Genomic DNA, 25,510 nt, shown 5'->3' with positions numbered 1-25,510 from the left:
CAGAGATAGCCAAAATCAGATCACTGGGCCTGGAAGTTCTTTAGGACAGGGTCCACCACCCTGTGCTGTGTTTGGGCATCACCCAGCACATGAGGGATGGTCTTAGGATGGTGATGAGCCCAGAGGCACCACCACAAAACAAGGATTATCCTTGTGATCGAGGCCGTGGCAACAACAATGACACCTGGATCTCATTGTGCTCCCCAGCTATCAAAACATCCTAATTAAAGGGGAGGAAAACTAATCCATCCATGTTGCACAGCCAGTCCTTTGGTCACATTTTATTCCGTGTTTGGAGTGTCTGCTGCCTTTTAATGAGTAACCTTTCTCTTCCCCCAGCAGGAATGACATCTGCTGCTAAGGCAAGGTGTGTAGAGCAGCCCCTGCCAGCCTGAAACAGCAGCTGGGAGCCGGGGAACTTACTCAGAGCTCTTGAGGACCACTCAATTATCATTCATTAACAAGCTTAAAGGTTAGCTCCTTGCCAGATCTCCATGTGCCAAACTCCTCCTGTGTGACTGTGGTGCTTGGAGGGTGGTGTTCCCACTCCATGGCTGGACCAGGAACAAGTTTCCTTATTGATTTAGCTGTTCATGTCAGCCAAAGTCCTTCCCTCGCCCACTTCAGGACTATTTACTTGTCCTGCCCTCTCCACTTCATCGAGACACTGCGTTGTCCCAATGGACACTGAGGAGAGCACAACAGAGAGAAATCCCTTGCAAAGTCCTGGCACAGCAATGTGGGAGGTAAAACCTTTTGTAGGTGTTTGAAGGGGCTGTGTCTCTTTCATTCTGAACTCACAGTGACAACTCTTTGCCAAAAATCTCCCTCATCTTCATCCTGATTAACCAAAGTCTCCCGTGTGGTCCCTTCTGTGACATTGGGTCTGAAAAATACATAGGACCCAAGCTGCTTCTTTATTTTTGATAGCCCCTGGAATTTGGGTGTGTTTCCCGTGAAGGAGCAGCTTGAGGAACAGAAATTCCAGAGGAAGCATTTGTCCTCTGGAAAGCAGCAGTTTGTTGAAACCGGAATTCCAGCGCAGTTGCTCAAGACCAGGCTGGAGTTATCAGTCCCTGGGAGATGGCTGGTGACTCAGCCAGGCCTTCCAGCCTTTGTCTGATAGGGAGGGGAGGCTTGGACCTGGATTTCCATATGCTGCCATAAAGACCTTGACATTCCCAGGATGAAAGACACTTCCTGCACCAACCAGCTGCATTGATTAGGACAGAACAAAGAGGTTCAAGGCTCTCCCCGGATTCCTGCATGAAGGAAATTCTCACTGTGGTAAAGTTGGCACTTCTTCACTACCACCACTCTTTCCCACACACAGAATTGAGAATTATCTGACATATTCCAGGAAAAAAAAATTACAGAGCAAACAAGACCTCAGGGGCTTGGTGAGATGTGGTCAACACAGCCTTGCTGTGCCTCCTGTCTGACAAAAGATTAGATGAAATTCAGGGTGTTGAGATGTTCCTGGACCAGGAAGAATGGCACAAGGATTCAGAGGGTCAGCTCCAGACCGCAGATCTGATTTAAAAAGTGATTTTACCTTGCTGCCCTTGCACAAAACCAGCTTGAAGAGAAACTGAGCTGACCTCACCTTAACACCACCACCAAGTTCATTAGTTAACACTTCACCTGTTGACACTCGCAGGCAAATCCCAGACCGGATCGTAGCCCTGTGGAATGCAAATCTGGCTATGTGCCTCCAAATGACTGCATGATGGGGGGAAAAAACCCTTCCACACCTGCAAATAAAAGACATCAGTAAGCAAATTCCAAAGCCAGGCTGGGTAGCAATGAGATGGCAAAGCTTTCAGATTTTATTGGGTCACGGTGTGTTTCTTTATGGCCTGGTGAGCTGCTGGTCAGGAGCTGCTTTCAGCTGGATTTCGCAGCTTCAAAGGGTGGTGGATTGGACTGATTGCTCGAGCGGGATTCAACTTGCAGATTAAGACATCATAATTTGGGTGGCAGGATGCAAAGTGCTGCCTGCATGAGCTCGAAGGCTCTGAGCTCCTGTTACAGCCGGTGGAGATGGGATTTTCCACGTGCCTGACTGAACACAGGTATCCAGGGCCATCTGAGTATCTCAGTGTAATTCCTCTGGGTATCCCCCTGCCAATCCAGAAGGACACAGACCTCCCAGAGGGCCTGTATGTGCCAAATCCATATGACATCCAGATTTCCAAACAGGCAGCACTCAGCCCTTATGGTGAAGTGAATCCTTCAACTCATTGTGAACAATAACAGGAATTTGAAGTCAGACCTCAAGTTTGGGCAAATTGGGCTCAGTCGCTAAAGTGTCTAATGCCTGGTGGGATCTGAGACATCTCCTTGGAGCTCCTAGACACGACACAGACCCGTGATTCTCCTGGGGCAGCACCCAGAGGACAGGCAGAGCCTGGAGGGCATCCCTGTGTCTGTTTGTGGTTCTGTGGGCACCTTCAGTGGGGTGAGAGAATCCATGAGCTGAACCCCACTCCCTTCAGTCCATGAAGCCTGTGCAGCAAGGCTGTGACTTCATGGAGGCTTTGGGAGCCTTGCTCATGATGCCTTGTGAAGGCTGATCTAGGACAGAGACTAGATGGAGCTAAAGAATAAAGTATTTTTTTACTATAACGTATTGAAGTATTAAAGTGTTAAAGTATAAGGTATTTATTAGAAGCCCTCCATGGATCCACCTCAGGCAGCACCAGAGCCCAGCCAGGGCTGCACCCAAATGACCCAAAATGGTCCCAAAATGCACGAGCGCTCCCGGGGCTCTCCCTGGGATCAGTTCTGCTCCATTGGCACCTTGGAGTTCATTGTCCCATTCCAGCTCCAGCCCAGGCAGTCCCATCCTGCTTGTTTTTCTCTCTCCAGCCCACGCTGTTTGTGCTCCTGGGCTGAGGTTTGGATCATTTGTCCTTGGTGCCCAGCTGGAGCAGGAATTGTTTTGTCTCCCTGCTCTGTGCACAGAGCTCAGCATCCCCTGGTATGGAGCTCAGACCCACACACTAAAGCAGCACAGAATCTGAAAATATAAAAGCTGAAACCTGAGGCATCACTCACATTGAGGGTGGTTGGTTTCCACCAGACTGGTGCAGAAGAACTCGGGTACAGAACAATTTGCACAGTTCCTATGGATATGGCACATCCCAGGCTGGTTTGGGCACTGTTTGTGCATGGAAAAGAGGAGAGGAGATGAAGTGCTACCAGAAGTGTGAACCTGGCCATGGGTTGTTGAGGAGTAGCTCAGTCAGTGCTGAGGTGAAAGACTGAGAAATTTGAGGCTGTTCAGCCTGGAGGGGAGGAGGTCACAGCACCTCCCAGGATCTGAAGCAGCTGCATGAAAGCTGCAGAAGGACTCTTCCTCAGGAACGGTAGTGACAGGAGAATGGGAAATGCCTTCATACTTGAGGAGGGGGAATTTAAGTGAGACACAGCAGAAATTCTCTCCTGTGGGGGTGGGGAAGCCCTGGCACAGGTTTGCCAGAGCAGCTGTGGCTGCCCCTGGATCCCTGGAAGTGTCCAAGGCCAGGCTGGACACTGGGGCTTGGAGCAGCCTGGGACAATGGAAGGTGTCCCTGCCTGTGGCAAGGAGTTGGAATGAGATGAACTTCAAAGTTCCTTTCAACCCAATCCAGTCTAATTCTAATTCTAATTAATTCTAATTCTAATTCTAATTCTAATTCTAATTCTAATTCTAATTCTAATTCTAATTCTAATTTTAATTCTTAGATTTTTTTTTTTTGGTGGTGACCAAGCTTCACCAAGTTCAATGTACTGCTTCTCAAAGGAACATGGAGCTCTCAACTCTTTTGGCTGTCAGGTACCTGGTACCCCCCTGCAGCACATCAGTTCTTCAATGATGCCTGGGGATGAGGTTGGACTCTTGGCCCTCGTGTCAAATATCTCCCATGTGGTCATGGAATAGTTTTAGGTGACTTCTGTGACCTGGGTTGTCTTAAGCAAAGGCCACTGCCACTCTTTCACAAAAACAAAAGGAAATTTAAAGAGTTTCCCTTATAACAATGTCATGAGGCAGCAATAAGTTATCAATGCCTTATTTTCTTTCAACCCTAAAAGGATCTGGAGGAGCTAATAACATGTGTAAGCTGAGAGTAACTGACACGTCCACTCATTTCTTAGTTTTCCCTATTTAGGTTAAAAAAAAAAAAAAAAAAAAGAGGAAAAAAGACTCTTGCTCAAACCCGGTGAAGCAGGCAACACAGCTTAACAAATAGGCTTATCTCAAGTGCACTTTAATAAGAATGTTTATCATTATTTGTGGAAAATACGCTGAGCCCGGAATGCTGAAAGCTCTCCGTGGTGTTTGACCTGTGTCGTTCAAAGCCAGGCATGGGGGGTGTTTTTGGGAAGGGGATATTTTGTCTGGGGTGTCCCAATGTGCTGCCCACCTCCCTTCCCAGGGAAAAGCTGTTTTGCATTTATAGATGTGTCCATTTAGAGCCTCTGTAAGAAAACAGATTTCTCCAGAAATACCAGCTCAGGTCTGTGGTTTAAATAATTGGGATAAAAGTCTGGATGTGTCTAAATCCCTCTGTCAGGTATAAAGAAGTCACCAAGCTTGGTTTTAGAGGAAGTTCAAGGCTCTCAACCTAAAGTAATAACAGAGGAAGGAAGGAATTATTTGAATTGTCAAAACAAACACAAAATTTCTTATGGCCTTCCAGAGACATTGTGAAAACTCATCCCTTTGCCATGTTGGCAAAGTTTACTGCTCTAGAGGAAGAAACTGGGTCCCTGTCCTGGTGATGCTCAAGCTGAGAAATGGACTCGTGGCAGTTTAAGGGGATTTGTTTTATTATTCATATTTGGGGTGTCACCTCCCACAGAAGCTGTGCATGGGTTAAGTGGTGACAGCACAGGTGACATCTCTTCTTCAAGCACACAACTCCTGTCCTAAAAGAGGAAGGCATATTTATTTCTTATTTCTCCCCAGCTGAATTTCAGCCTGTGACATGAAATTACATCCAGTCAAACAGTGGGAAAAACCACCCAAATGCAGGTTAAAATTAATGCGCTTTTTTTTTTAATTTTCATTATAAAGTTAACACATCTATCAAACTTAACTGGTAACAAAAAACAGTTACAAACATTGCTAATGTGCTGTCAGTAGAAAATGGGGTAAAAGCCAATGAGGTCACAAGCACAACAGCAGAGCAACAACACTGTCCCGATGAGTTATTTCCGCAAATATATACTCTTACTAATATATACATTTATTCATAAAATAAATAATCATAAAAAAATCATCAGACTTAACAAAATACTGAGAGAAAAAAAAAAAGTAAAAGGTGACAACTCTACTTTGTACAACAGCTTTGGAATTTCAGGTTGTATCATACATGCAATCTGTACACAGGGGTGCTCGGGTGGGGTGAGGGCAGGGTTACAGACAGTGATGGAGCTTTGAAGAAGGCGATGTAATCAGGCAGACAGTCTGTGGGAAGGGAAAGCAACAGTGAAAAAACCCACTCACAAGAAGATACTTGTCCCTGACTGCTGGACAAGCATGTTTTGTACCGTGGGGGAATCCCCTGGGGTGCTACAGGTTTGTGTTTTATGTCTTCCACACTGCTGGTGGGCTTGTCAGAGAGTCCAAAGCTACAGCAGGTCTTGTTCGGGCAGGTTTGGTCCTGGGAGTGACAGAAAGTGATGCCACAAGGGATTGATGGAGTGGGTCCCCACTGGGATGAAGAGGTGAAGGCTGAGCTGCCATCAGCTGGGGACAGGGGCAGTGGGACAACCAGGACTACACCAGAGACTCAGGAGGATTTTATCCATACAGAAATATTTTGGAGTTTTTGGGAGGCTGACTCGGAAAGACTCAGACCTGTTGTGCTTTCCAAGTGGCAGCAGGAGGTGACAAGTGTTGGGAAGGAGCTCTGACACGATGGTGCCATCCTCAAAACCATGGGTGGCACTCAGCTGCTTGCTCAGCCCGTGTCTGTAGCAGGCCTGCCTTCAGGATTTTTTGGTGGAGTGGAATGAATGGAGAGAAATAAATAAATACTAATAAATAATTATAAGAAACTCAGAAAAGAAAGGGAAACGGGGAAAGCTTCTCCTCACACTTTCCCCGCTTCCATGCAGGGCTGTCCAAGACCTCCCTTGGTGTGCAGAACATGTAAGAAAAGTCTACAGAGGAGGAGATCACATGGAAAAGACCCCTGTGGCTTCAGGAACTTTCTCTATCTGGGTGGCGTTCACCTGAGAGCAGGATTTTGCCTGTGGATGACTTGGTGGGACCTGTCCATTTCCATTATGTGCTCCTCAACAGGGAGAGCAGAAATGCTCCCCTGGGGTCAAAGCCATGACACACTGGGCAGTAAAGTGGATTAAAATAATCATTTTTACAGAACAGGTCCACCTTCTGCTCCCCTTGAGACATTTGTACCTGGTTTTTGTTGGCTTAAGTGAGAACTGAGACCATGACCAGTCTTTCACCTTAGAGAATCTAAAGCAAGTTTGGAATCTGGAGTGGGATCCTGCTCACAGATGAAGACACACACACCTGTGGATGTCCACAAGCCTGTGTCTGCATGGCAGTCAGACATCTCAACACCCATCTCTGATGGAGAAGCATCTGCATGGATCTGTCAGATATGCCCTGAGTTTCAAGGGAAGCCCACATTCTTCCAGAGAAACTTTTAGGAGCCGGTGGGGTACCCTGGAGCATCCCAGATGGCTCTAGACACCTATTTCAATAATTTAGTTCAGCCCTAAATGCTAAGTTTAGGCAAATGGAGCCCATAATTTGGCTTGTATGGGGGTTTAAGCACCTAGCACACATGTAGATACCTGCCTTTAAGCATCTCACTTTGTATTCCAAATCCCACTGTAGGTACCACTGCCTGGGAATCAACTCCTGGTCTCTTGTTCATGCTTGAGAGAAAATCTCCTCCTCCAAAGTGGAGCTGCACCAAAGACTCCTCTGGAAAATGCAGCAAAGTGGGAGCAGACAGCTTGCCCAAGCCCAGCACGGCACTGTGAGGGGCAGGAATGAGGACTAAACACCTCTTATTTGAAATGGAGGCCAGAGGAGCCTCCATTTCCCATCCAGGTGAGGAATCTGCACCCCACAGATGTTTATGGAGACCTGAGCTGGGGGCGAGGAGCTGCAGAGCAGGAACTTTGCTGGAGAGCACAAGGAGGGTAGGAAACAGGAGGATGGAAAGGTTAAGCCACGAATAAAACAATTCAGCCAGATGCCACCACTGCTTCCAGTGAGAGAGGGGAAATCTAGAAAAAAAATATATTCCCTTAATGAGAAATCACTACAAAACCAGCCAAGATTTACCTTGGAGGGAGGTAGAAAATAGGAAACTACAGGTATGAAGAAGAGATGAGGTCTTGTCCTGCCCAGCCCACCTTCTCTCCCACCATCCAGCACTCTCTGATATCTCGCCCCAGCAGCTGCTGGAGCTCAGGAATGACAGATCTGAGCAAACATCCCCTGACTCTGCCACTGCCAGCAGGGTGGTCCCTTCCCCTCAGCCCTGGAGCAGGACTCTGGAAGAGCCCAGGGTTGTTTCCTGTGGGAGCCAGGTACCAGCAATGGCTGATACCTGCAGGGCAGTTGGGTTTGGTGCCTTCCATGGGCTTGTTTTCCTCTTCCCAAATGGATCTCGTTAAAGCACTGAGGGAAGTCTGGAGTAATTTCCGTAGTGTAGATCCTAGGACTGGATTCACAACTCCCAGCTCCTGCAGAGTGCTCATGCTGCAACCCTGAATATCCCCAACAACAGCAAACGCCAGATTTTCAGCACTGACAACAATCTTTGAAGCTAAAAAAAGTGACCCAAAGCTCAGAGTGTTTCTCCTGTATATTAATTTAAGGATGGGGACATGATAAGAATATGAACACACATGACAAATGTAACATAATCCAGGGACATTTCTACAGCAATACGTCTGTATGCAATGAAAACACTACAAATATTTGAGATTGAGAGGCAGAAGAAATTTTTTCTGAGGTTTGTTAATACAGAAAATCTGCAATGCTTAGCTTAGATGACAACACTGCTGACATGGTCAGGGCTGCCATGGTCAGTGCTGACTCAGGGATTTCTGTGCCACGTTGCATTTTGTGGTGTGGTTGTCTCTGCAAACCCCTCAAAAACTTAAATCCTAACTGCTTTAATTCTGCACATGAAGCTTCCCATAAGGAGTGGAACCAGTTTTGGAGACTTCAAAATGCTTTGGAGGAGACTATCAGTGCTGGGCAGTGCCTCCCCATATTTTCATTTTCTCTGAGAAAGAAAAGCCCCCAAATTCTAAAACGAAACCAAACCAAGGGCAAAAAAACCCCAAAAAAACCAAAAAAACAAAAACAAACAACCAAACAAAACCTAAAAAAAGCCCAACAAAACAACCAAACTCCTAAACTTTCCATTTCTTTCATAGAAAGAAAAGAGATGAGGCCAAATTCACCCCCCTCAGGTAACACCACTGTCTTTATTAAGCTGGATGTGGAACTGATGGGGCCCATCCGACCCATCTGTTCAGCTAAAGGAGAGGTTGGATAGCAGCATGTGAGAGGATGGAATTACGGTCCTTTTGGTCCTTTTTTACTTTTATTTTTCACATCTGTTACTTTGTTGGGTGACATCTTGTCCCATTTCCCCTGTCCTGCCAGACACAGCCCAGGTACAAACCATCTGCCTGAGGACAAACCTCACCAGTGGACCCTGAAGGGAAGGACACCAGGGAGCACGGAGGTGGAGATGGCCAGCCCCCATCTGTGAGAAATTAATAATGATTTCCTTTTGATTATAAACTGGAGCATTACAGCAAGGTGGGGGAGAAGGTCTGACAGGAAACCATGTCCAGAGAAGTGCCCAGTTCAATTGCCCACACAAAGACATCTCGGGTCATTTTGGACACCCAGTGGTCTCTGACTGCCCAGGTTTATGATCTGTGTGGGTCTTAGGCCATTGAGACAACATCTGGACCCCAACAGAACATTTTAGGGCAGCTGTAATATGTCACCAGATGTTTATATTATTGAGTGAAATGCCAAGACCGTTCCATAAGTAATGTCCTACTGTTTTCACAGGAAAACCTGAGGCAGAAGGCAGCTCTGGGTGGTATTCAGACCATCTCCTGTAGGGAAGGATGGCACCTCACTCATCATTGACTAGATTTTTCTCAGCAGTGCAGTGGAAACCCTGACTCAAGACACCCGGCGTAGGCAGTGGAGAGGGATCTCGGTTTTCCAAAGTCACCTCCCGAATTCACGTGTAGCAGTGCGCAGTGGCCCAAGCCCCCTCTCTAAAACCATGGGCTCAGACACAGGCCCAGCTCCCAGACCCCTGACAGGCTCTTTTCCCCCCTCAGGGCTGGGCAGAGTCAGACCCAGGACTGGAACCCCCCGGGCGTGCTTGGGGTGACGAACAGAATTCACGCAGGAATTTTTCATTGGCTTTAGTAGCAGCTGCTCAACCCCTTACATTGTATCATCACAGAGATGATTAATTACATAACAAACCCCAAACAAGTACCCACAGGCTTCGTTAAAAACCCCTTGAATGGAGGGGGAGGAGTCCCCAAGCACTGAGCTGGCTCAAGCCTGACCCCAGCTTTGAGGGAGCACAACTTCCAGCCAATCTCAGATGATGATCAGGTTGTAGCTTCACCTCCTTGACTCATGGTGGACTTCACATCGTCAGTCTGGACCCATGGAAGAGCTCATTGTCTGCTCTGAGCTCAGCAGTTGAAGTCAGAGATACACCCAGAGGGCACTTAAACAAACATAACTTGGGTACCATCCTAAGTACAATGAATCACCTTCTGGATTTGTTTCTCGCCATTGATCCCAGCAGGAAAGTAGATAAATAGCTTAGGCCGGATGAAACAAATCCCACTGTTGCAGTCAAAATTTGTTCACCTCTAGAGGCAATTGCTCAGCAAATGCCTAGTTTCAAATTTTTTCCCCTGCTTCCCAAAAAGCTTCACCTGCTGGTGATACTGGGCTTGTTCTGGTGCAAAAGCAGAAATGGTTGATGTGAACATGCTGTGGATAGGCTGGGGCCAGATTCCAGCTCCCACTCATGGAAGCCAAATCCTCCAACCCATTTCTTCACTGGTGTTGTATAAAAGGAGTTTGAAACCACTTGGCTTAACAATCTTAGTGTAAAACCAGTTGTGGGTGTGACCCCGCTGAAGTCAATGGATTGAAGGGGCTGTGGCCTGCAATGATTTGAATTTTCACTGCTGGGTCACCATTGATTGACAGAAGTTCCTGGTAGGATGTGTCTGACATCTCTCACTGTGGCTGCTTTCACTGCATCATATTAAGTAAACCAGATGTATCATTCCTTATCCCATCCTCTCCAATTTATCAATGTCTTCCACCCCTTATGTGGCTTTCTGGAGCATTGGCTTTCTTGACAGATTGTGTTTGAATGTTGGTTATAGGTGCAATCTCCCCCTGCAGTGGCTTCCTTCTCTACTTCCTATGATTAAGTTTTCCTTTTCTCCAAGACTGCGCTATGGAAATCAGTCATGCATCCATTAATTGATCTTTATTTAAGTTTTCAGGGACCCATTGCCTTCTCCACGTGGTGTGTGGCCATTGTTGGGGTGCAGTGTTCACATGGACAGATACTGCAGATTGAATTTCTCCCCGTATTTTTCTTCGCTTCTCTTGATCTCCTCTCTCCAGTACTCATTTCATACAGATTTTTTTTTTTTTTTTTTGCAAAGCACGAATAGAAGTGCCTCCATCAATAAGCAAATCTTGCTTGTGCCCTTGGGCACAGCCCTGAGCCAAATGGGTGATGCACAAACTGCACCAGCCTAGGAGTAGTCCCAGGAGACGCTGTGACTCAGAGCCAGCCCTCGGAGGCATCATTTCCTCCTGTTTTCTCTCTGATGGGATTAAGCTCTGTTTGTTCCCTTCTTCTTCTGTACTCCTTCCCGTTGGTTCCTGGGAAAAGGCTGACACACAGAGAGGAGCACTCTGATTTCTCTACAAAGATTTCCAGGAGTGAACCAGCCAACGGCCATGATTACATTGCCATGAAAGGGGAATTAACTCATACTCTGTTTCCCTTCCTCTGTGCTGAAGAGACAGAATAAACACCAATCCATTGTCCTTTCTCCAGGATAGGAACCCAAAAGCGGGGGTAAGGCAAAGAGGACACAAGGCAAGTGCATCTGGAGCTAAAGCAGGCTGCTACTCCTTGCTTGGTTCACCCCTCATTTATCCCAGTATTGCCCAGGAATAACCCAAGCAGGGTCACAGTGCTGTGAATACCAAGGTGGTGGGCTGAGTTCATGCCTGATACCCTGAAGGAAGTCCTGATGCCCATGGAGGAGGTGAGACCTGTTTCTGTAAACTGTGATCCTGATCTGGAATTGGAAGCAAAGCAACGTGTGATGATGGGGAGTCAGGGGTGAACAGCAGAGATGGGCCAGCCCTCCAAAGCTGGGATTTGGCTCTGTGTCCAAACTTACCCAAACTCTGGGCTGGTTCATGCTCTGGGTTTTGTCCATTTTAATCTGTACCACTTTTACAGGTGGGAATGGCTGTAGGAATTAGCTGTGGAACAAGGTTTGGCTTGAGTCTGAGACTGCTCCAGCTCGTGGGGTGTGGTAGTGATGGTGCGTCAGTTCACCCTCATGTCAATTAATGGGTGACAATGAGTCCTTCAGATCCATGTTCCTGACAGACTTGTGGGCTCAGGCTGCTGCCAAGTGCCTGGGAAGCCTGCATCAGGTGCAGAGTGGAAGAACTAAGTGCACTTTCCACTGCTGGTGACAGACCTCCCCAACAAGGTGGGAAGGGTGAACACCTTCCCTTCCCCTCCTTTCCCTCGGGTGCTGAGGAGACGGATGTCCTGTGCTCAGGAGTGGATGTCCAGCCCCAGAGACTCACTGCACATTTCCAAGGAAGACTCACTGGCTGAACCACGTCCCAGGCTGGAGAGCTGCAGCAGCATTCCCAGTTGTGGGACTGTGTCCTTCTCAATGCACGCAGAGTCCTCTTCACAGACAGGACACTGAACTTCTCTGTTCTGTGCACATCACCCGTGTGCCAACAGGGCGTTTACAGGAAGTCATCAGCAGATTTCTCTCTTTCTCTCCCTCCTCTTCTCCCTCCTTCCCTTTCTACAGATGTCACGGGATCCTATGTCAAATCTGGCAGAAGCTACTACGCTAAGAAGTTCACATCAAGAGCTCACCCACTCTCCAGCTCTGTTAGATATTTGTAGACGTCTCTGGTTCCAAGGCAAAAGCAAAGAAGTAGTCGTGTTCTTTACTAAAAAAAAATCCTTAATTTGTCTGTTTTTATTTCTTTTGCTACTGTTGCTCATATTACACAGTCTGGCCATTTGGGTTTGCAGAGAGATCTCTCAGAAAGCTCCGTGCTGCTGTTCAGCACAGCCTCTGCCTGGCTGAGGGAAAAGGAGATGCTTAGGAAGATGCAAGTCTTTCAAAGGACACTTAATCACACGAGTCACTTCAGGCGGGTGGGAGCAGAGCAAATCCATGCTTTTGCTAATGCTCTTCTTTCCAGCTCGGTGTTGTGGGCTGGTGGAAAAGTTGCTCTCCTTCCGGAGGCATCGGCGTCGGGGCAGAACTTGTGTGACTGCCAGACGTACCTCGGGATAGCCCAGAAGTCATTAGACCTATTCTATCCAACCAGTTTTAGCCTTTTTATTTTTTATTTTTTTGTCCAGTTTTTATTCTTTTAATATCAAAAAAGTAGACTTCTCTCACGTCTGCAACCTCAGAGGAAGTAGGCTCAAAATCCATTTCTCCACTCGGAGCCCGGCCAAGGGTTCTGCCCGCTTTATTTGCACGTGTGGACGTCGTAGACTCGTATGCACTCCTGGCAGCGGACGTAGCAGCACCAGTGGAAGATACAGTGACACTTCTCTTTCCGCTTCTCAGTCCTCGTGTTGTGCCCGCGGCCGCAGCACAAAAGGTCGCAACCGTCAATCCCGTGGGAAGTGACGTTGCAGATCCTGTCGCGGGTCCCAAAGGAGCCGGTCTCAGGGTTGGGCTCACAAAAGTTTGGTGAGTTCTCGTAGTAAACCAGGTCCTTCTCAGTTGGGGCCTTGAAGAAGTTGTATTTGGGCCGCAGGGTCTCCACCCAGCCGCGGGATTCCCGGTGTTTTTCCACCACCATTTCGGACGCGCTGTCGTACTTGTCCTTGAGGTAGTCGCCGATGACCCTGAAGTCTGGCTGGGACCACCAGCAGGTCTTCACTTCGCAGCTGCCTGAGAGCCCGTGGCACTTGCACTTGAGGTGCATGAGCTCAATGATGGACTGCAAAAGAGAACAAAGGCAAAGGAGAAAGAACATGTTAACCTGCATTAGGACATTCTGCCACCTGGCCATGATTTTCCAAGGAAATATGGATGTTTTCATAGATATATTTACACTCTTGTCAACAAAAAATCCCCTTATCCCCCACTCAATGCTTTGCTCACTGCTGGGTCTAAGCCAAAAAGCTTCTGTACTTCATGGTTTTCAGTGACTGGTTCTGAGTCTCAGCTCAAATTTAAGGATTTACCAAAAACTTTGACCAAGGAGATTTATTAAGAAGTCAGAAGTCAAGATTTGTTGATAAGACAGAAGTCTTATCAATGTTCACGTGGGAATATCACAGTGTTGTCACCCAGGAAAAGAATTCAAACACATCTGGGCAGAGAAGCATAGAACACAAAAAGCTACTCAAACAATGCCTTCATAAATTAAAATTGCAGCTTTTCTGTTGGAAATAAAAGGAAGATGAAATGTCTTAACTATCTAGAACAGAATTCCATCCTTTACATACATTTTGTGTTTACTTAAGCAAAGAAAGTTCAAAGCTTTCTATGGCTACTTTCAGAAACTGAAAAGGAATTTATTTTTGTTTTAAAGCCAGAGTTATGATTTTTCTAAAATCACTTCACAGGGAAAAAAAAAAAAAATAAGAGCCCAACTTTTGATTTGAAAGGTTCAGGCTTCAACACAAAACACGTTCCTGGGATAAATGGGAGTGTGATTATTGATCCCAGAAGCTTGCTACTTATTTTTACATTTTATAAAATTAGTTTAAATAAATAAAGGTGTTGCCCTCCAGTACTCTGAGGTGGGAGACAACTTTATGTAACAGCTTGATAATCTGCATTTCCAGAGCGATCAGCAAATTTTTGGGTACGTGAACAGGCGAGTGCCAGCCTGAGTGCAGGAGATTTGCCATGAATCAGCACCTTGGTGCTCACCAGGTGCTTCCCTGTGTTATTTAAGGAGTATCACCCCCCACAAAGCAGGCTGCAATTAGCGATGAGAGAGAACCGCAGAAGGTTTGGTCTGTATAATCACGCTGAACTTAATCAAAACTCCTGGCGGAGTGGTAGGGTTGGAGTTCCTATGAGAACTAATGTGAAACCTTGCCCATGGCTCAGGTTTAGCTGGGAGCACTTGAGTATGGAGGCCTGGAACAGCTGTCCCATGGGTGGTGGCATGGTGAGCATGGAAAACACCAGTGCTTTCTAAAACCCTGGGATTTCAGGTCATGGTGTGACATCTGCTAACCTCTGACACCTGTAAAACATCTAGAAGAACTCAGAGTCAAGGAACAAGACTTAGAGAAAAAAAGACCTCTGCAGGCCTGTGATCTCAGGGATGTTTGCTCGTTTTTTTCCAAGGATTCTCACTTTAAAAGAAATCCCTCCTTTCCACTCTACACAGCTTCTCTCCAATCCTCTTTTTCCCACCACATATCCCAGTAACTGCCACCAGCACTGCCCCATCCCTGGGGGTACCTGGGATAATTTAGGCCAGAGCTGGAGGAAACCACATTATTGCTTGTGGTCGTCTCCATCACAGACAATTTTGGTTTCTGGTGGTATTTCCCTTTCAAAAGTTGTATTCCAGCAGCTCTGCTGTGGTGTGAGGTGGGATAATACCACTGGGAATTCACATTATCCACTTCAGGAGCTCTCAAGAAACCTCAGCCTGCCTGAGGATGTGTCCCAGCACAGCAACTGTGGTGGCTTTGCTACAGCTCAGTGCACAAATGTCCTCCTGGATATGGGCAAGACCTTCTGCTGAGGGGACAAGACCACATTAACCTGTTATCTCAGAGAAGCTGTGGCATAATCTCTGTTAGAAAGGGCTTTGTGGCTCAGTTCTACAAATTGTTTCCCACAAATTGCATTCTTCTAGATTTATGGACTATTCTTGAGATGAAAAAGCCAGGAATATCCCCCTTTTGGGATTATTCCACCTAGGGAAAAGATTAATTTTGTGTAAGGTGGATTTTTTGCTTTCTTTTCCCCAACATGTTTTGTTCCAGGATTGTTTGAAGTAAAAACAGCTTCAGGGCATGATTCAAGTTTAATCAGGAGGCACCAGTTACATTGCCTCTAATTTTGTTTAAGTATTTCCTGGGAAATAGAACAGGGTTGAGAAGATGGGTTGCGGGAAAAGCTCTGCTGCTCTTCTCCTCCCTCAAGGCTGCAGAGAAGGGAAATGGACAATTGCACTCAAATTTCAGGTGCCCCACACTCAATGGAAGGGAACAGGCACAATTAGGACATTATTAACTGAGTTAGCAACTCTAATAGTGGAATCACAGAACGTTTTGGGTTAGAAGGGACCTTAAAAATTATGCAGTTCCAACCACCCTGGAATGGGCAGGGACAGCTTCCACTAGCCCTGTCCAACCTGGCCTTGGACACTTCCAGGAATGAGGCATCCACAATTTCTGGGGGTAGATATACTCATAAGATGGGATGAAATCCCATCCTACACCTGCCTTGATCCATCCTCTATAAAAGAGACCTGGGCAGCTGATTCCAAGGCAGGCGTTTACATCTGTGTGGTGCATTGATGTGGAGCTTTCTCAGACAAGGCATGTCGAGCCAGAACTACCATAGGACAGGTATTACCATTTTTTGACATAAATTTAGATCTTTTGAGCCCCCTCAATTCCCTCCCACCGTTCATCCTATCAGGTAAGAAAAGAACAACAGGAAAGGAGAAACTGAAATGTCCTTACGGTCCTTCCAGCCTCGTTGTTGTGCCTGTTCATGGCCGAGCGCGCGTCCGGCCGGTTCTCCCGCGCGTCGGCGAACTCCCGGGACACCATGCTCCCGAACTCCACGTCCTCGCTGCAGCCCCCCCACTTCCAGCCCTCCCCAGGAGAGCCCTTGTGGCGCGTGTCACACCCGCAGATGGTGGCCGAGCCCTCGGCGCAGGATCTGGTGACGGCGAAAGCCACGCCGGCCGAGGCGATGGCGTGGACGAAGGCCGACTCCCTGGTGGCTGCGAGAGAGAGAAGGCAGTGAGGAGGGGCAGAAGGCAGGGACCTCAATAAATCGGGGGAGCTGGGTGGACAGAACGCACATCCAGCCAATATGGTTAATGCAACGTTCTCCGTTTATTCGAGAGAAATGGCAGTTTATTTACACTTCTACATAGTTTACAATTCACAAAGGCACTCTGATTGGCAAGCTAACATTGTTTATCTTTGTCTTAAGGTGGCCTAAACCTTACACTATAAACCTGTGCTACTTCACCTCCAGACAGCCCAGTGCTCCCCATCACACCTTAATGCAATTTCTAACTGCGCCACAAACTCTTAATTTCTAACTGTGCCACCAACTCTTAAATTTCCAACTGCGCCACAAACTCTCAATTTCTAACGGCACCACAAACTCTCAATTTCTAACGGCACCACAAACTCTTAATTTCTAACTGCGCCACCAACTCTTAAATTTCCAACTGCGCCACAAACTCTCAATTTCTAACGGCACCACAAACTCTTAATTTCTAACTGCGTCACAAACTCTTAATTTCTAACTGCGCCACAAACTCTTAATTTCTAACTGCGCCACAAACTCTTAATTTCTAACTGCGTCAGAGGCTTGGAGGCCTCGCAAGACCCAAATCTGAGGCTCGGACTGGAGTAGCTCAAATCTCATTCCAAACATAAATCATGCCCTCTCTCTCTCAGAAATGCTGCAACAAGGGGCCAGTGAAGGATGGGTTTGGTCAGTCCTGTGAACATCTCCTCTGGAGGGCATGGCAGAAGGCCAGGAAATCCTCCTCTTCCCTGTGGTCTGTCTTGGACCTACTCCAAAGATGTTTCACTAGGAAAGGAGCTCCTGTGCAGACAGGACCAGGCTTGATTCGAGGCCACTGAGGTCAGCCAAAAAGTTCTGACTGGGGTCATCCTCAGGTCTTTGGATAGGGCCATGGCACCACAGGCAGCTGTGCAAACCAGAATTTCAGGGGGCACGTGGAATATTCTGTGTGGTACTGTGCAGTCCATGCACCACAGAGCCAGACCCCGAGCTTCGCTTCAGAATTTGGGTTATGTTCCAGAAAACATAAAAAATGCAGGTTTACACTTAACAACAGCCTCATGCTTTACCCGGTGGAGGGACCAGCACCAGGTAAAGCTCCTCTTCCTTGACAGGGAGAGGTGCTGGTGGCTGGAAGGCAGGAAAATGCCAGGATGGTCACATCCTTAATCCTCAGGATATAAACCAAACACTGTCCCCTCCCTCCATCCCTTTCTCCCCGAGGCTGTGCCTCTCAATGGGTGACAGCACTCAAGGTGCACCTTGCACCTGCCCCAAGTTTTCCTCCCTTGCCTAATCAAGGTCCCTGCCAAGGGGACTGTAAATGAGCTTTCCTCTGTGCCCACTGCCTCGGGCTGGAGGGTGGGATCAGCCAGAAGATGTCATGGCTGAGGACTGAGGAGTTTTAATCTTTGTGGAGAGCTTCCCTCATAGCCTTCCATCCCAGGGAGAGCTGGGCAGGGAAGGGGAGCAGGGAAGGCTTAACTGGATGCCAGTGCTTTTTCCACACTGTGCCAAAATGAAAACCAAACTTTTCAAACTGCTTTGCGAGTGGGGAATACCCCATGGTATCAATTTTTATTTCCCTTTCTCCTCGCAGTTTTGATTTCTTCACTCACAAGAAATGACCCTGCAGTTCAACACCACACCTCAGAAAACACCACTGCTTTTTGGCTGCATTAAAATGGGATTTTTACCATGAACAGGGCTGTTCTCAAACCCTTGGGGCAATCCTAAGCAGGCACAATGATTCTGATAATTCCCTTAACCTCTATTATTGCCCACCCACCTTGTACTTGTAGACCAGATATCCTAGAAATTGTGTTCTTCCTGACACTTTTCAGATTATTCCACTGGGACATTGAAATTTAATGGATCCATAAAGTCACAAGGTCACATTTTCAGTTGATGCAACTTCACCAAAGCTTCTACTGAGCTTTGCATCAGCTGACTGCTCAAAAACCACTCAAACCTTCCCTGCACCATATTTTGCTGATCTGAGCTTTCCCTGGGCATTTTGGCTTAATCTTTGCCTTCCAGATGCTTCCGGGCTTTACTAATATGAAGAGAGTTTATTGCACCAAGCCAAAAAGCCAACATGGTTTCGGGGAGCAATCACAACTGTGGAGCAGTCCAGGCTGGATTTTGGGCTTAAGCAAGAACCCAAGCTTTGCTTTGGGAGGGCCACCAAATACAACAATATGCAAATCCCATAAGGTGCATGAACTTACAGGCTGAAGGGATGAGCAATGTCCTGGAACGTGTTTGCCAGGGCACTTGGGGAGGTTATTAAGTCACCGAGGGCTACAACCAAAAAAAAAAAAATGCAGGAACCCTCAGGTTGCCAGTGTGATTTTGAAAAGCCCTTGTTCAGCATCTGTCCAGCCTGGAGGATGCCAGCATCCTGCAAATGATGACCATGCAGTTCTTGACTGTGAAAGCTCAGCTTAGAGCATGAACAGGAGAGTCCCGTTCAAACTGGACTGGGGATTCTGCCTCTTGCGCTTGCCTAAGTCCAGGTGGGATCCAGAAACCAAATTTTGAGGGTAGAGTGCTTCATATGAGGTCTCCAAGAACATTTCTGAGCAGCCCTGGAGTCTCTGAAGAATGAAAGGCTCCTCACAAAAGCAGTGAGGTGAGGTGGTGGGGTGGATGCTGTTATAATCTGTAGGGAGGTGGAAGGTGCAGTGTCTGAGAAAGGCTGACACACCTCCCACATCCTCCCAGTGTGCCCATCCTGAAACCTTTCCATAAAATCACAGAATGGTTGGGTTGGAAGATCCTTCAAGGTTATGTGGTTCCAGCATTCCCACTCTTTCTTCTCAGGGCTGCTTCCACCCCATTCTCCACCCAGCCTGTGTTTGGGATTGGGATTGGCCTGGCCCTTGTGCAGGACTGTGAGAACTGGATTTGTAAAGGATTCTCAAAGTCTGACTGAGAGCTCACTCAGTCTTGTACATCTGTGTGCAGACTCTGAGATAAGGTGTGCTGACTTAGGAGCCCATGGAATAGAGATGGCATTGCTGAGAGAGAGACTGAACTAAAAACAAGTTTCAAACAACAGCCTTGCAAAAAGACCAGATATTTTGGAGAATCAGAACTGTGAAAGATGCATTCTAGCAAGACCATGTGGGGTAAAATAATAGGTGATTGGTGTTAGAGGTATTAGCAGCATAGTGTGGCAAAAGCTAATAGGCTGAAAAACATTTTAAGGTGTTGTAATCAGGAAACAGGGTGGCTTCTGATGGAATGGCATTGAGTTTTTCATCTCTTATGTCTCACCCTTCACTGAGACTGATAATGGAATAAAATCTTATGAAGCACCTCTCAGTTGCCCTGTCTCTGTAGAGCTGGGGTTTTCCAGCACTTGGCCCTGCTGAGCCTCATGAGGTTTGCACAGACCCACATCTCCAGCCTGCCTCTGGATGCATCCCTTTCCTCCAGAATCTGCCTGCATCTCTCAGCCTGGTGGCACCAGCAAACTCCTGAGGGTGCCCTGGATCATCCCCCTGCCCATGGCACCAGCAAGCAGTGCCAGCCCCAACCCCCAAGGAACACCACTGCACCTCCTAGGGTACCACCATACAGATAATTCCTGAGGTCCATCCATCAAATCCAGCTATCTCCAGTTTAGGGACAAGGATGCTGTCCTTTCCCAAAGCACATTCCTTGGTTAGGTCAGCTCTCATCTCTTGGGCATCACCCTCCGCTCAGGAGAGAGATCAGATCCAGGCCTTTGGCTTATTGGGAAGGAGCTGTAGGTGCTGAACTGATGTTTCCAAACCTCGGGGAGACCCCTTGTGCCTTGCCAAGCTTGGACCAAAAAGAAAATGTCTACAGCCGTGGTGTTTGTGCAGGAAAACCTCTCCTGTGTGGGTATGAAGGGGTGGCGTCGCCTTGGGAGTCCACAGCTTGTAGATCCCAGCTTGGATTCAGCAGGAGCCATCAGCTCAGAGGCGTTTCCCTGTGCATTCTCCTCAATAGGAGAAGGACATTGAGGGGTGGGAGCATGTCCAGGGAAGGGAATGGAGCTGGGAAGGGTCTGGAGCACCAAGAGGGGCTGAGAGAGCTGGAAAGCGGCTCAGCCTGGAGAAAAGGGGGATCAGGGGGGACCTTGTGGCTCTGCACAGCTCCTGACAGGAGGGGACAGCCGGGGGGAGTCGGGCTCTGCTCCAGGGAACAAGGACAGGAGGAGAGGGAACGGCCTCAAGTTGTGTCGAGGATTGGATATTAGGGAAATTTTGGATGTTTGGGTTGGCTATTAGGGAAAATTTCTTCACTGAAAGGGTTGTCAGGCACGGCTGCCCAGGGCAGTGGTGGAGTCACCTGGAGGGATTTAGAAGGATTTGGCACTTGGGATACCAGTGGATGTGGCAGTGCTGGGCTCATGTTTGGGCTCAGTGACCTTTGCTGGTCTTTTCCAACCTTAAGGATTCTACAACCCAATGATTCTGTCCAGGTGCAGAGCTCAAAGCCCAGGGAGCTTCAGGCAGCACAGCCTGGAGCATTCCTGTTTGCCAGGACTTGGCCACAGCCGAACAAGCAGTTCCAGACAGACAGTTTGGGCTGTAGACACCAAACCCTAAAGCTCAGATCCATCACCTAAACTCCCCACGGTTTTTAGCCCTTGCTGAAAGCCAGGAGGGCATTGATGGGATTTGCCGTAAGAAGCACCAATTACAGCGAACTTTTCCCTTCCCAGAAAGGGCTCGGTGCCTTTTACAGCCCGGGAAGGACTTGTAATCACTCCCCTGCTTTTGAAATGCAGCCACCACTTCAGAGAGCACAACAGGAAGCAAATCGCCTTGTATCTGATAGTAAGTACCTGGGGAATGCAGGCAGGCAGGGCCAAGGAGCCGAGATCTGGCCCCGGGGCACTGAGGTGAGGAGTTTTGTCTCTTGAGAAAGTCGCAGCCCGATCTCTTAATGACTCCACGGAATTAGGGCACTGGGTTTAACATCTCCTAGCCCTAAGTTAAGGCAGCGGGTTCAGCATTGACGCAGATGGAGCGGTGCCATCCCCTGAGTCACGTCCTGCCACCTCCTGAGCCATGGGACTGTCCTGCCCTCACCACCCTGCCGGGCTCCCAAAAACCCCCGAAACCTCCAAAAAACCTCCCCGGCTCCCAGCCGGAGGCGGTGCGGCCGCAGGAATGGAGAAGGAGCGCATGGAGATGGAGATAAGCAGAAGGAAAGCATGCACTTGTAATGGAAATGAGGGGTTATTAAGGTGCCATATAAAAATGCGAGAGATTTAGCGATGATAGCAGGAAAGCGGCCGCGTATTTGTCGGGTCGCCCCGTGCCCTCTCTGGGTGGTTCTGGTAGCAGGAGGCAGCAGCTGGTGAGGGCTTGAAGAGAGCTTCTGGAAAGTCACCCGGCAGGAGGAGGTTAGCAGGGACCGGTATCTCACGGGGATGTTGATTTCAGAGCATTTTAAGCGCTTTTTTTTTTGGTCACCAAAGCTCTGGCTTCGGCTCCATTAATTCCTGCCTGCTCCTGAGCTTCCCGGCAAAGCCCAGGTGCTTCTCCACAATTCCCTCTCCATCCTGGGGGGACTGAATATCAGCGAAAAAGTGACTTACAGAGGGCCTTTAAGGCGTCCCCTAAAGCAGAAGTCTCCAAGTCACTGGTCCCTCCTGGAAAGCATTTCCTAAGAAGCCCAGACTGCAACTGGAGAAACTGAACATCCCCCGAACATCCTGTGCAAAACCTCTCTGACCACTTGTCCCAGCACCAAACCCATCCTGAGATGCAAAAACACTTGGCTGAGTAGTTTGATTTTGATAATCCAGAGGCCTGAGGATGAGGTGACCCAAGATTTGCTTTCCTGCTGTGACAGGGCTTTTTTATGTGACTCTGGGCAAATCCTTTAGTGGCTCTGTGCTCTTGCTTCCTTATCTGTACACCCGAGGACAATCCTGCTTATCTCCCCAGGAGCCTGCAATGATAAATTCCGTGATGTCTTCAGAATTGTAGGGACTGGAGCTGAGCAGAGGGTTCTCAGACTGTGGGATGAGGAAGGCAAATGAATAACTGCATAAATATCTCAGCTGTCCGATATGTGGAAACTGCTCTCGTGTGTTCTTCTGCCCAGACAGTGACTTATTTTCCCTGAATGATTAACCCCAGGTCACGTAGGTATCCCACATATGTGGCAAGATGGATTGTGGTGATGCAGTAGGATGAATATAATGGTTTCTTTTGCTCTGAAAAGCCCTTTCTATCACATCTATACTGCAACACTGAGCCCTGTTGTCCCCATTCCTGAAACCCTAAATCTTTCCTTTGTGAAACAGAGTCTTGGAAGTGAAGCAGCGCCCTTTTTTGGGCTGGATAATGTATGAACAACATGGAAAAGAACAGAAATGTCCCAGACAATGAAGAAAGTAATTCCCAGTCATGTCTGCTCTTGAGGAGAGGATCCTCTTCCTGTTCCATGATTGGAATGACATTGGAAACGTATGGCTGTGAGCCCTGAATTTCTGACACCACAGACCTCTGGAGTGCCTTTGGGAGAGGCATTTTGCTAAAAAAATGAGCGGAATAAAGGAAATAGTTTATCTGTTTAGCAGGACTGTGGGGAGGAGTCGTGCTGGCTCCTCTGAGCTTCATTTTTCAAAGCTAAAGTTCCACAGAAAGGTACCTCTAGTGCCAGCTTTGTGGGACACCCATCTCTGAGGGGTGGAAGGTGCCAAGGCTTTCCATCATGTTCTGATGGGGCGGATTCCCTAGGTACACGAGGGAGTGTGAGAAAGGGTTTCAATTCCCTCCTTGGCTCAAGGGGGTGTAAGCCCACAGCTGTCAGTTGAGATTTGCACAACAGTTGACACTATACTGACTTTGCATTCAAAGGGACAAAACCTGACTAAATAAACTAAATAAACCCTAAGAACTAAGAAACTGGAAATAAAGCTGGGAACAACCTGGTGTTTCTGGTATTAGGAGCAGCACTAGCTCATTTTCCCTGGTTCCTGTGGTCCTTCCTGCACCTTTGGCATCCCAGGCATTGGAAGGCGTTGCCCGATGGAAAAAGGTGGTGAGGAATTTGTGAAGAGCTCTGGAAGCCCAGCCGTTGACTGAGGTGAGGTGAGTTTGGGTTTTGACTGCAGCAGGAAGATCCCCACCCAGCTGCTCTCGGCATACTCTCTCTGAATCCACCCACTTCCCTGGATGTGGGAGAAGAGCCTTGCCATTCCCTGTGGGGAGGGTCACCCAGAAACTTCTCCATAAACCAGAAGGCTTGGAATGAAAGCTCACACTGCATCACCTTGGATGGAAAAGAACCCCAGAAAAGATGAATGCCGAACGAGCCTACTCGGCTGTTCAGTAGCTGCTGGCCCCTGGGAGAAGGAGTTTTTTAGGCTCTGACAGCCTTGCAGGCACTGCTGAATTCTGAGCAGCAGGAGTGAAATCCAAAGGGACTGGTGAGTCAGAGCTCCCAGGATTTGCAAAAGCACACGGAGGCATCGCTGCTGGTTTGTACCAACACAAACGGCATTGCCCTGAAATCCACGTGCAGGAGCAGCAGTGCAGCCCAGCCTGCCCCAGATTCCAGCAGAGGATACTCCAGTCCCTCAGCACAGCTGGGCTCTGCTGAACTTGCAGCAGATCAGCAGATCCCTGAGCAGCAGATCCCTGAAAGGCAAAACCTGAGAGTTCAGGATATGGGGATGATGTTCCCCACCCCACGATGCTCTCTGGGGGCTTGGGAGAGAACTGGCGAGAGACTTCTCAGCAGGGCCTGCTAACTAAAATAGGGGCAATGGTTTTAAGCTAAAAAGATGTGGATCCAGACATAAGAAAGTAACTTTTTTATGATGAGGGTGGTGAAGCACTGGAACAAGGTGTCCAAAGAGGTGGTGAGTGCCCCATCCCTGGAAGAGCCAAGGAGAAATTAAGTGGGGCTTTCAGCAAGCCGTTCTCTTGCTGAGGTGTCTCTGCTCACTGCAGGGGAGTTGGACTAGATGAACTTTAAAGGTTTCTTCCAACCTAAACCATGCTAAGAAATGAAGGTTCACATTTTCACAGGACGTACTTCTCCCCAGGGAAAGGAGTGAAGAAAAAAAATGTTAAAAGCCTTTTTTTTTTTTTTTTTTTTGAATGATCACCAAGCAGAAAATCATTTGCCAATCAGAACTATTAAATATTGGCCCAGCACCAGGGGAAAGCAGAGAACAGGGAACTCCTTGGCACAGGCTGACTGACAAATCTATCCACATGCTGTGCCCAAATGCTGGAGGGGAACAAGCTTCGTTCCCATCGCAGGGGAGGAGGAGGAGGAGGAGGAGGAGGATCACAGGGGTGTCATGCCATGGCTAATGGGACCCTGACAGTGCTCAAGGGGAAAACACTGGGAACGTTGGAAACCAAATATTGGCACTGGCAGCCTCGGAGAGAGGTGAGCTTCAGCTTCCCCACATTCCTCTCAATTGTAGCAAGAGAAGCTCATCCCATCTCAGATAAAGCAACTGAAATGGTTTGCATAAGTCTGGCTCAGCCTCCAGCTTCCCTCAGCTGTCCTCTGGAGAGGTCCCTGCTTCCAGAATTCCCATTTCCCTTGACCCATCCTCACCATCTGCAGCACCTCAGACCTGGCACCTCCTCAATTACCCCTTTACTCTTTAAAAGAGGCTTTTTCTCACTTTTCTCACACTTGCTGTTTGCTTTCCACCCATTGGGATGGAAGCTGTGGCCTTGGATGTGCTCAGCACAAGGACTCTAAAAGGAGTCAGGATTCCTGGTGGGAGGGAGACTCATTCCACAGAGCACATGCCCAAATTCTGCAGCGTGAGCAGTGTTCACCCTGCTTGTGTTGGAAAATACTTCCCTCAGTCAAAGCTTAAGGAAGAGATCCCAGGATTCTGAGATCTTTAAAGCTGTTGCTTCTTTCCTTGGTGTCACTCCCAAGCCAAAACCACCAAGTGGTTTCTCAAGCTAAGTCAGGGAAGGTTTAGGTTGGATATTAGGAAAAAATTTTCACTGAAATAATAATAAAATACTGGAATTGTCTTCCTAGGGAGGTGGTGGAATCACCATCTGTGGATATGTTTAAAAAAAGACTGGACTTGGCACTTGGTGCTGTACTCTGGTTGTGATGTTAGGGCACAGGTTGGACTTGATGATTTTAGAGGTCTCTTCCAACCTCGTTACTCTGTGATTCTGTGAAGTGCCCTGACCCTGATTTT

The 25,510-nt window shown here is 47.9% G+C and overlaps 1 protein-coding gene across 2 annotated transcripts in view; it reads right to left on the bottom strand.

The window, feature by feature from the left end:
• Window positions 1-1,008: 1,008 nt before the first annotated feature.
• Window positions 1,009-25,510, bottom strand: part of WNT3A (Wnt family member 3A) — a 106,405-nt gene continuing 81,903 nt past the window's right edge. For both annotated transcript variants that reach the window (XM_085562162.1, XM_077781356.2), the window contains exons 3-4: window positions 16,017-16,282; window positions 1,009-13,294 (exon numbers count right to left, since the gene is read on the bottom strand). In XM_085562162.1, the coding sequence (XP_085418288.1) occupies window positions 12,815-13,294; window positions 16,017-16,282 (746 nt within the window). In that variant the 3' untranslated portion in view covers window positions 1,009-12,814. The remainder of the gene's footprint in view (window positions 13,295-16,016; window positions 16,283-25,510) is intronic.

The sequence above is a fragment of the Lonchura striata genome, chromosome 2, assembly GCF_050655825.1.
Source record: "Lonchura striata isolate lonStrDom1 chromosome 2, ASM5065582v1, whole genome shotgun sequence".
Lineage (NCBI taxonomy): Eukaryota > Metazoa > Chordata > Aves > Passeriformes > Estrildidae > Lonchura > Lonchura striata.
Note: the sequence above shows the minus strand (reverse complement) of the source record. Positions and strands in the feature narration are given on the sequence as shown.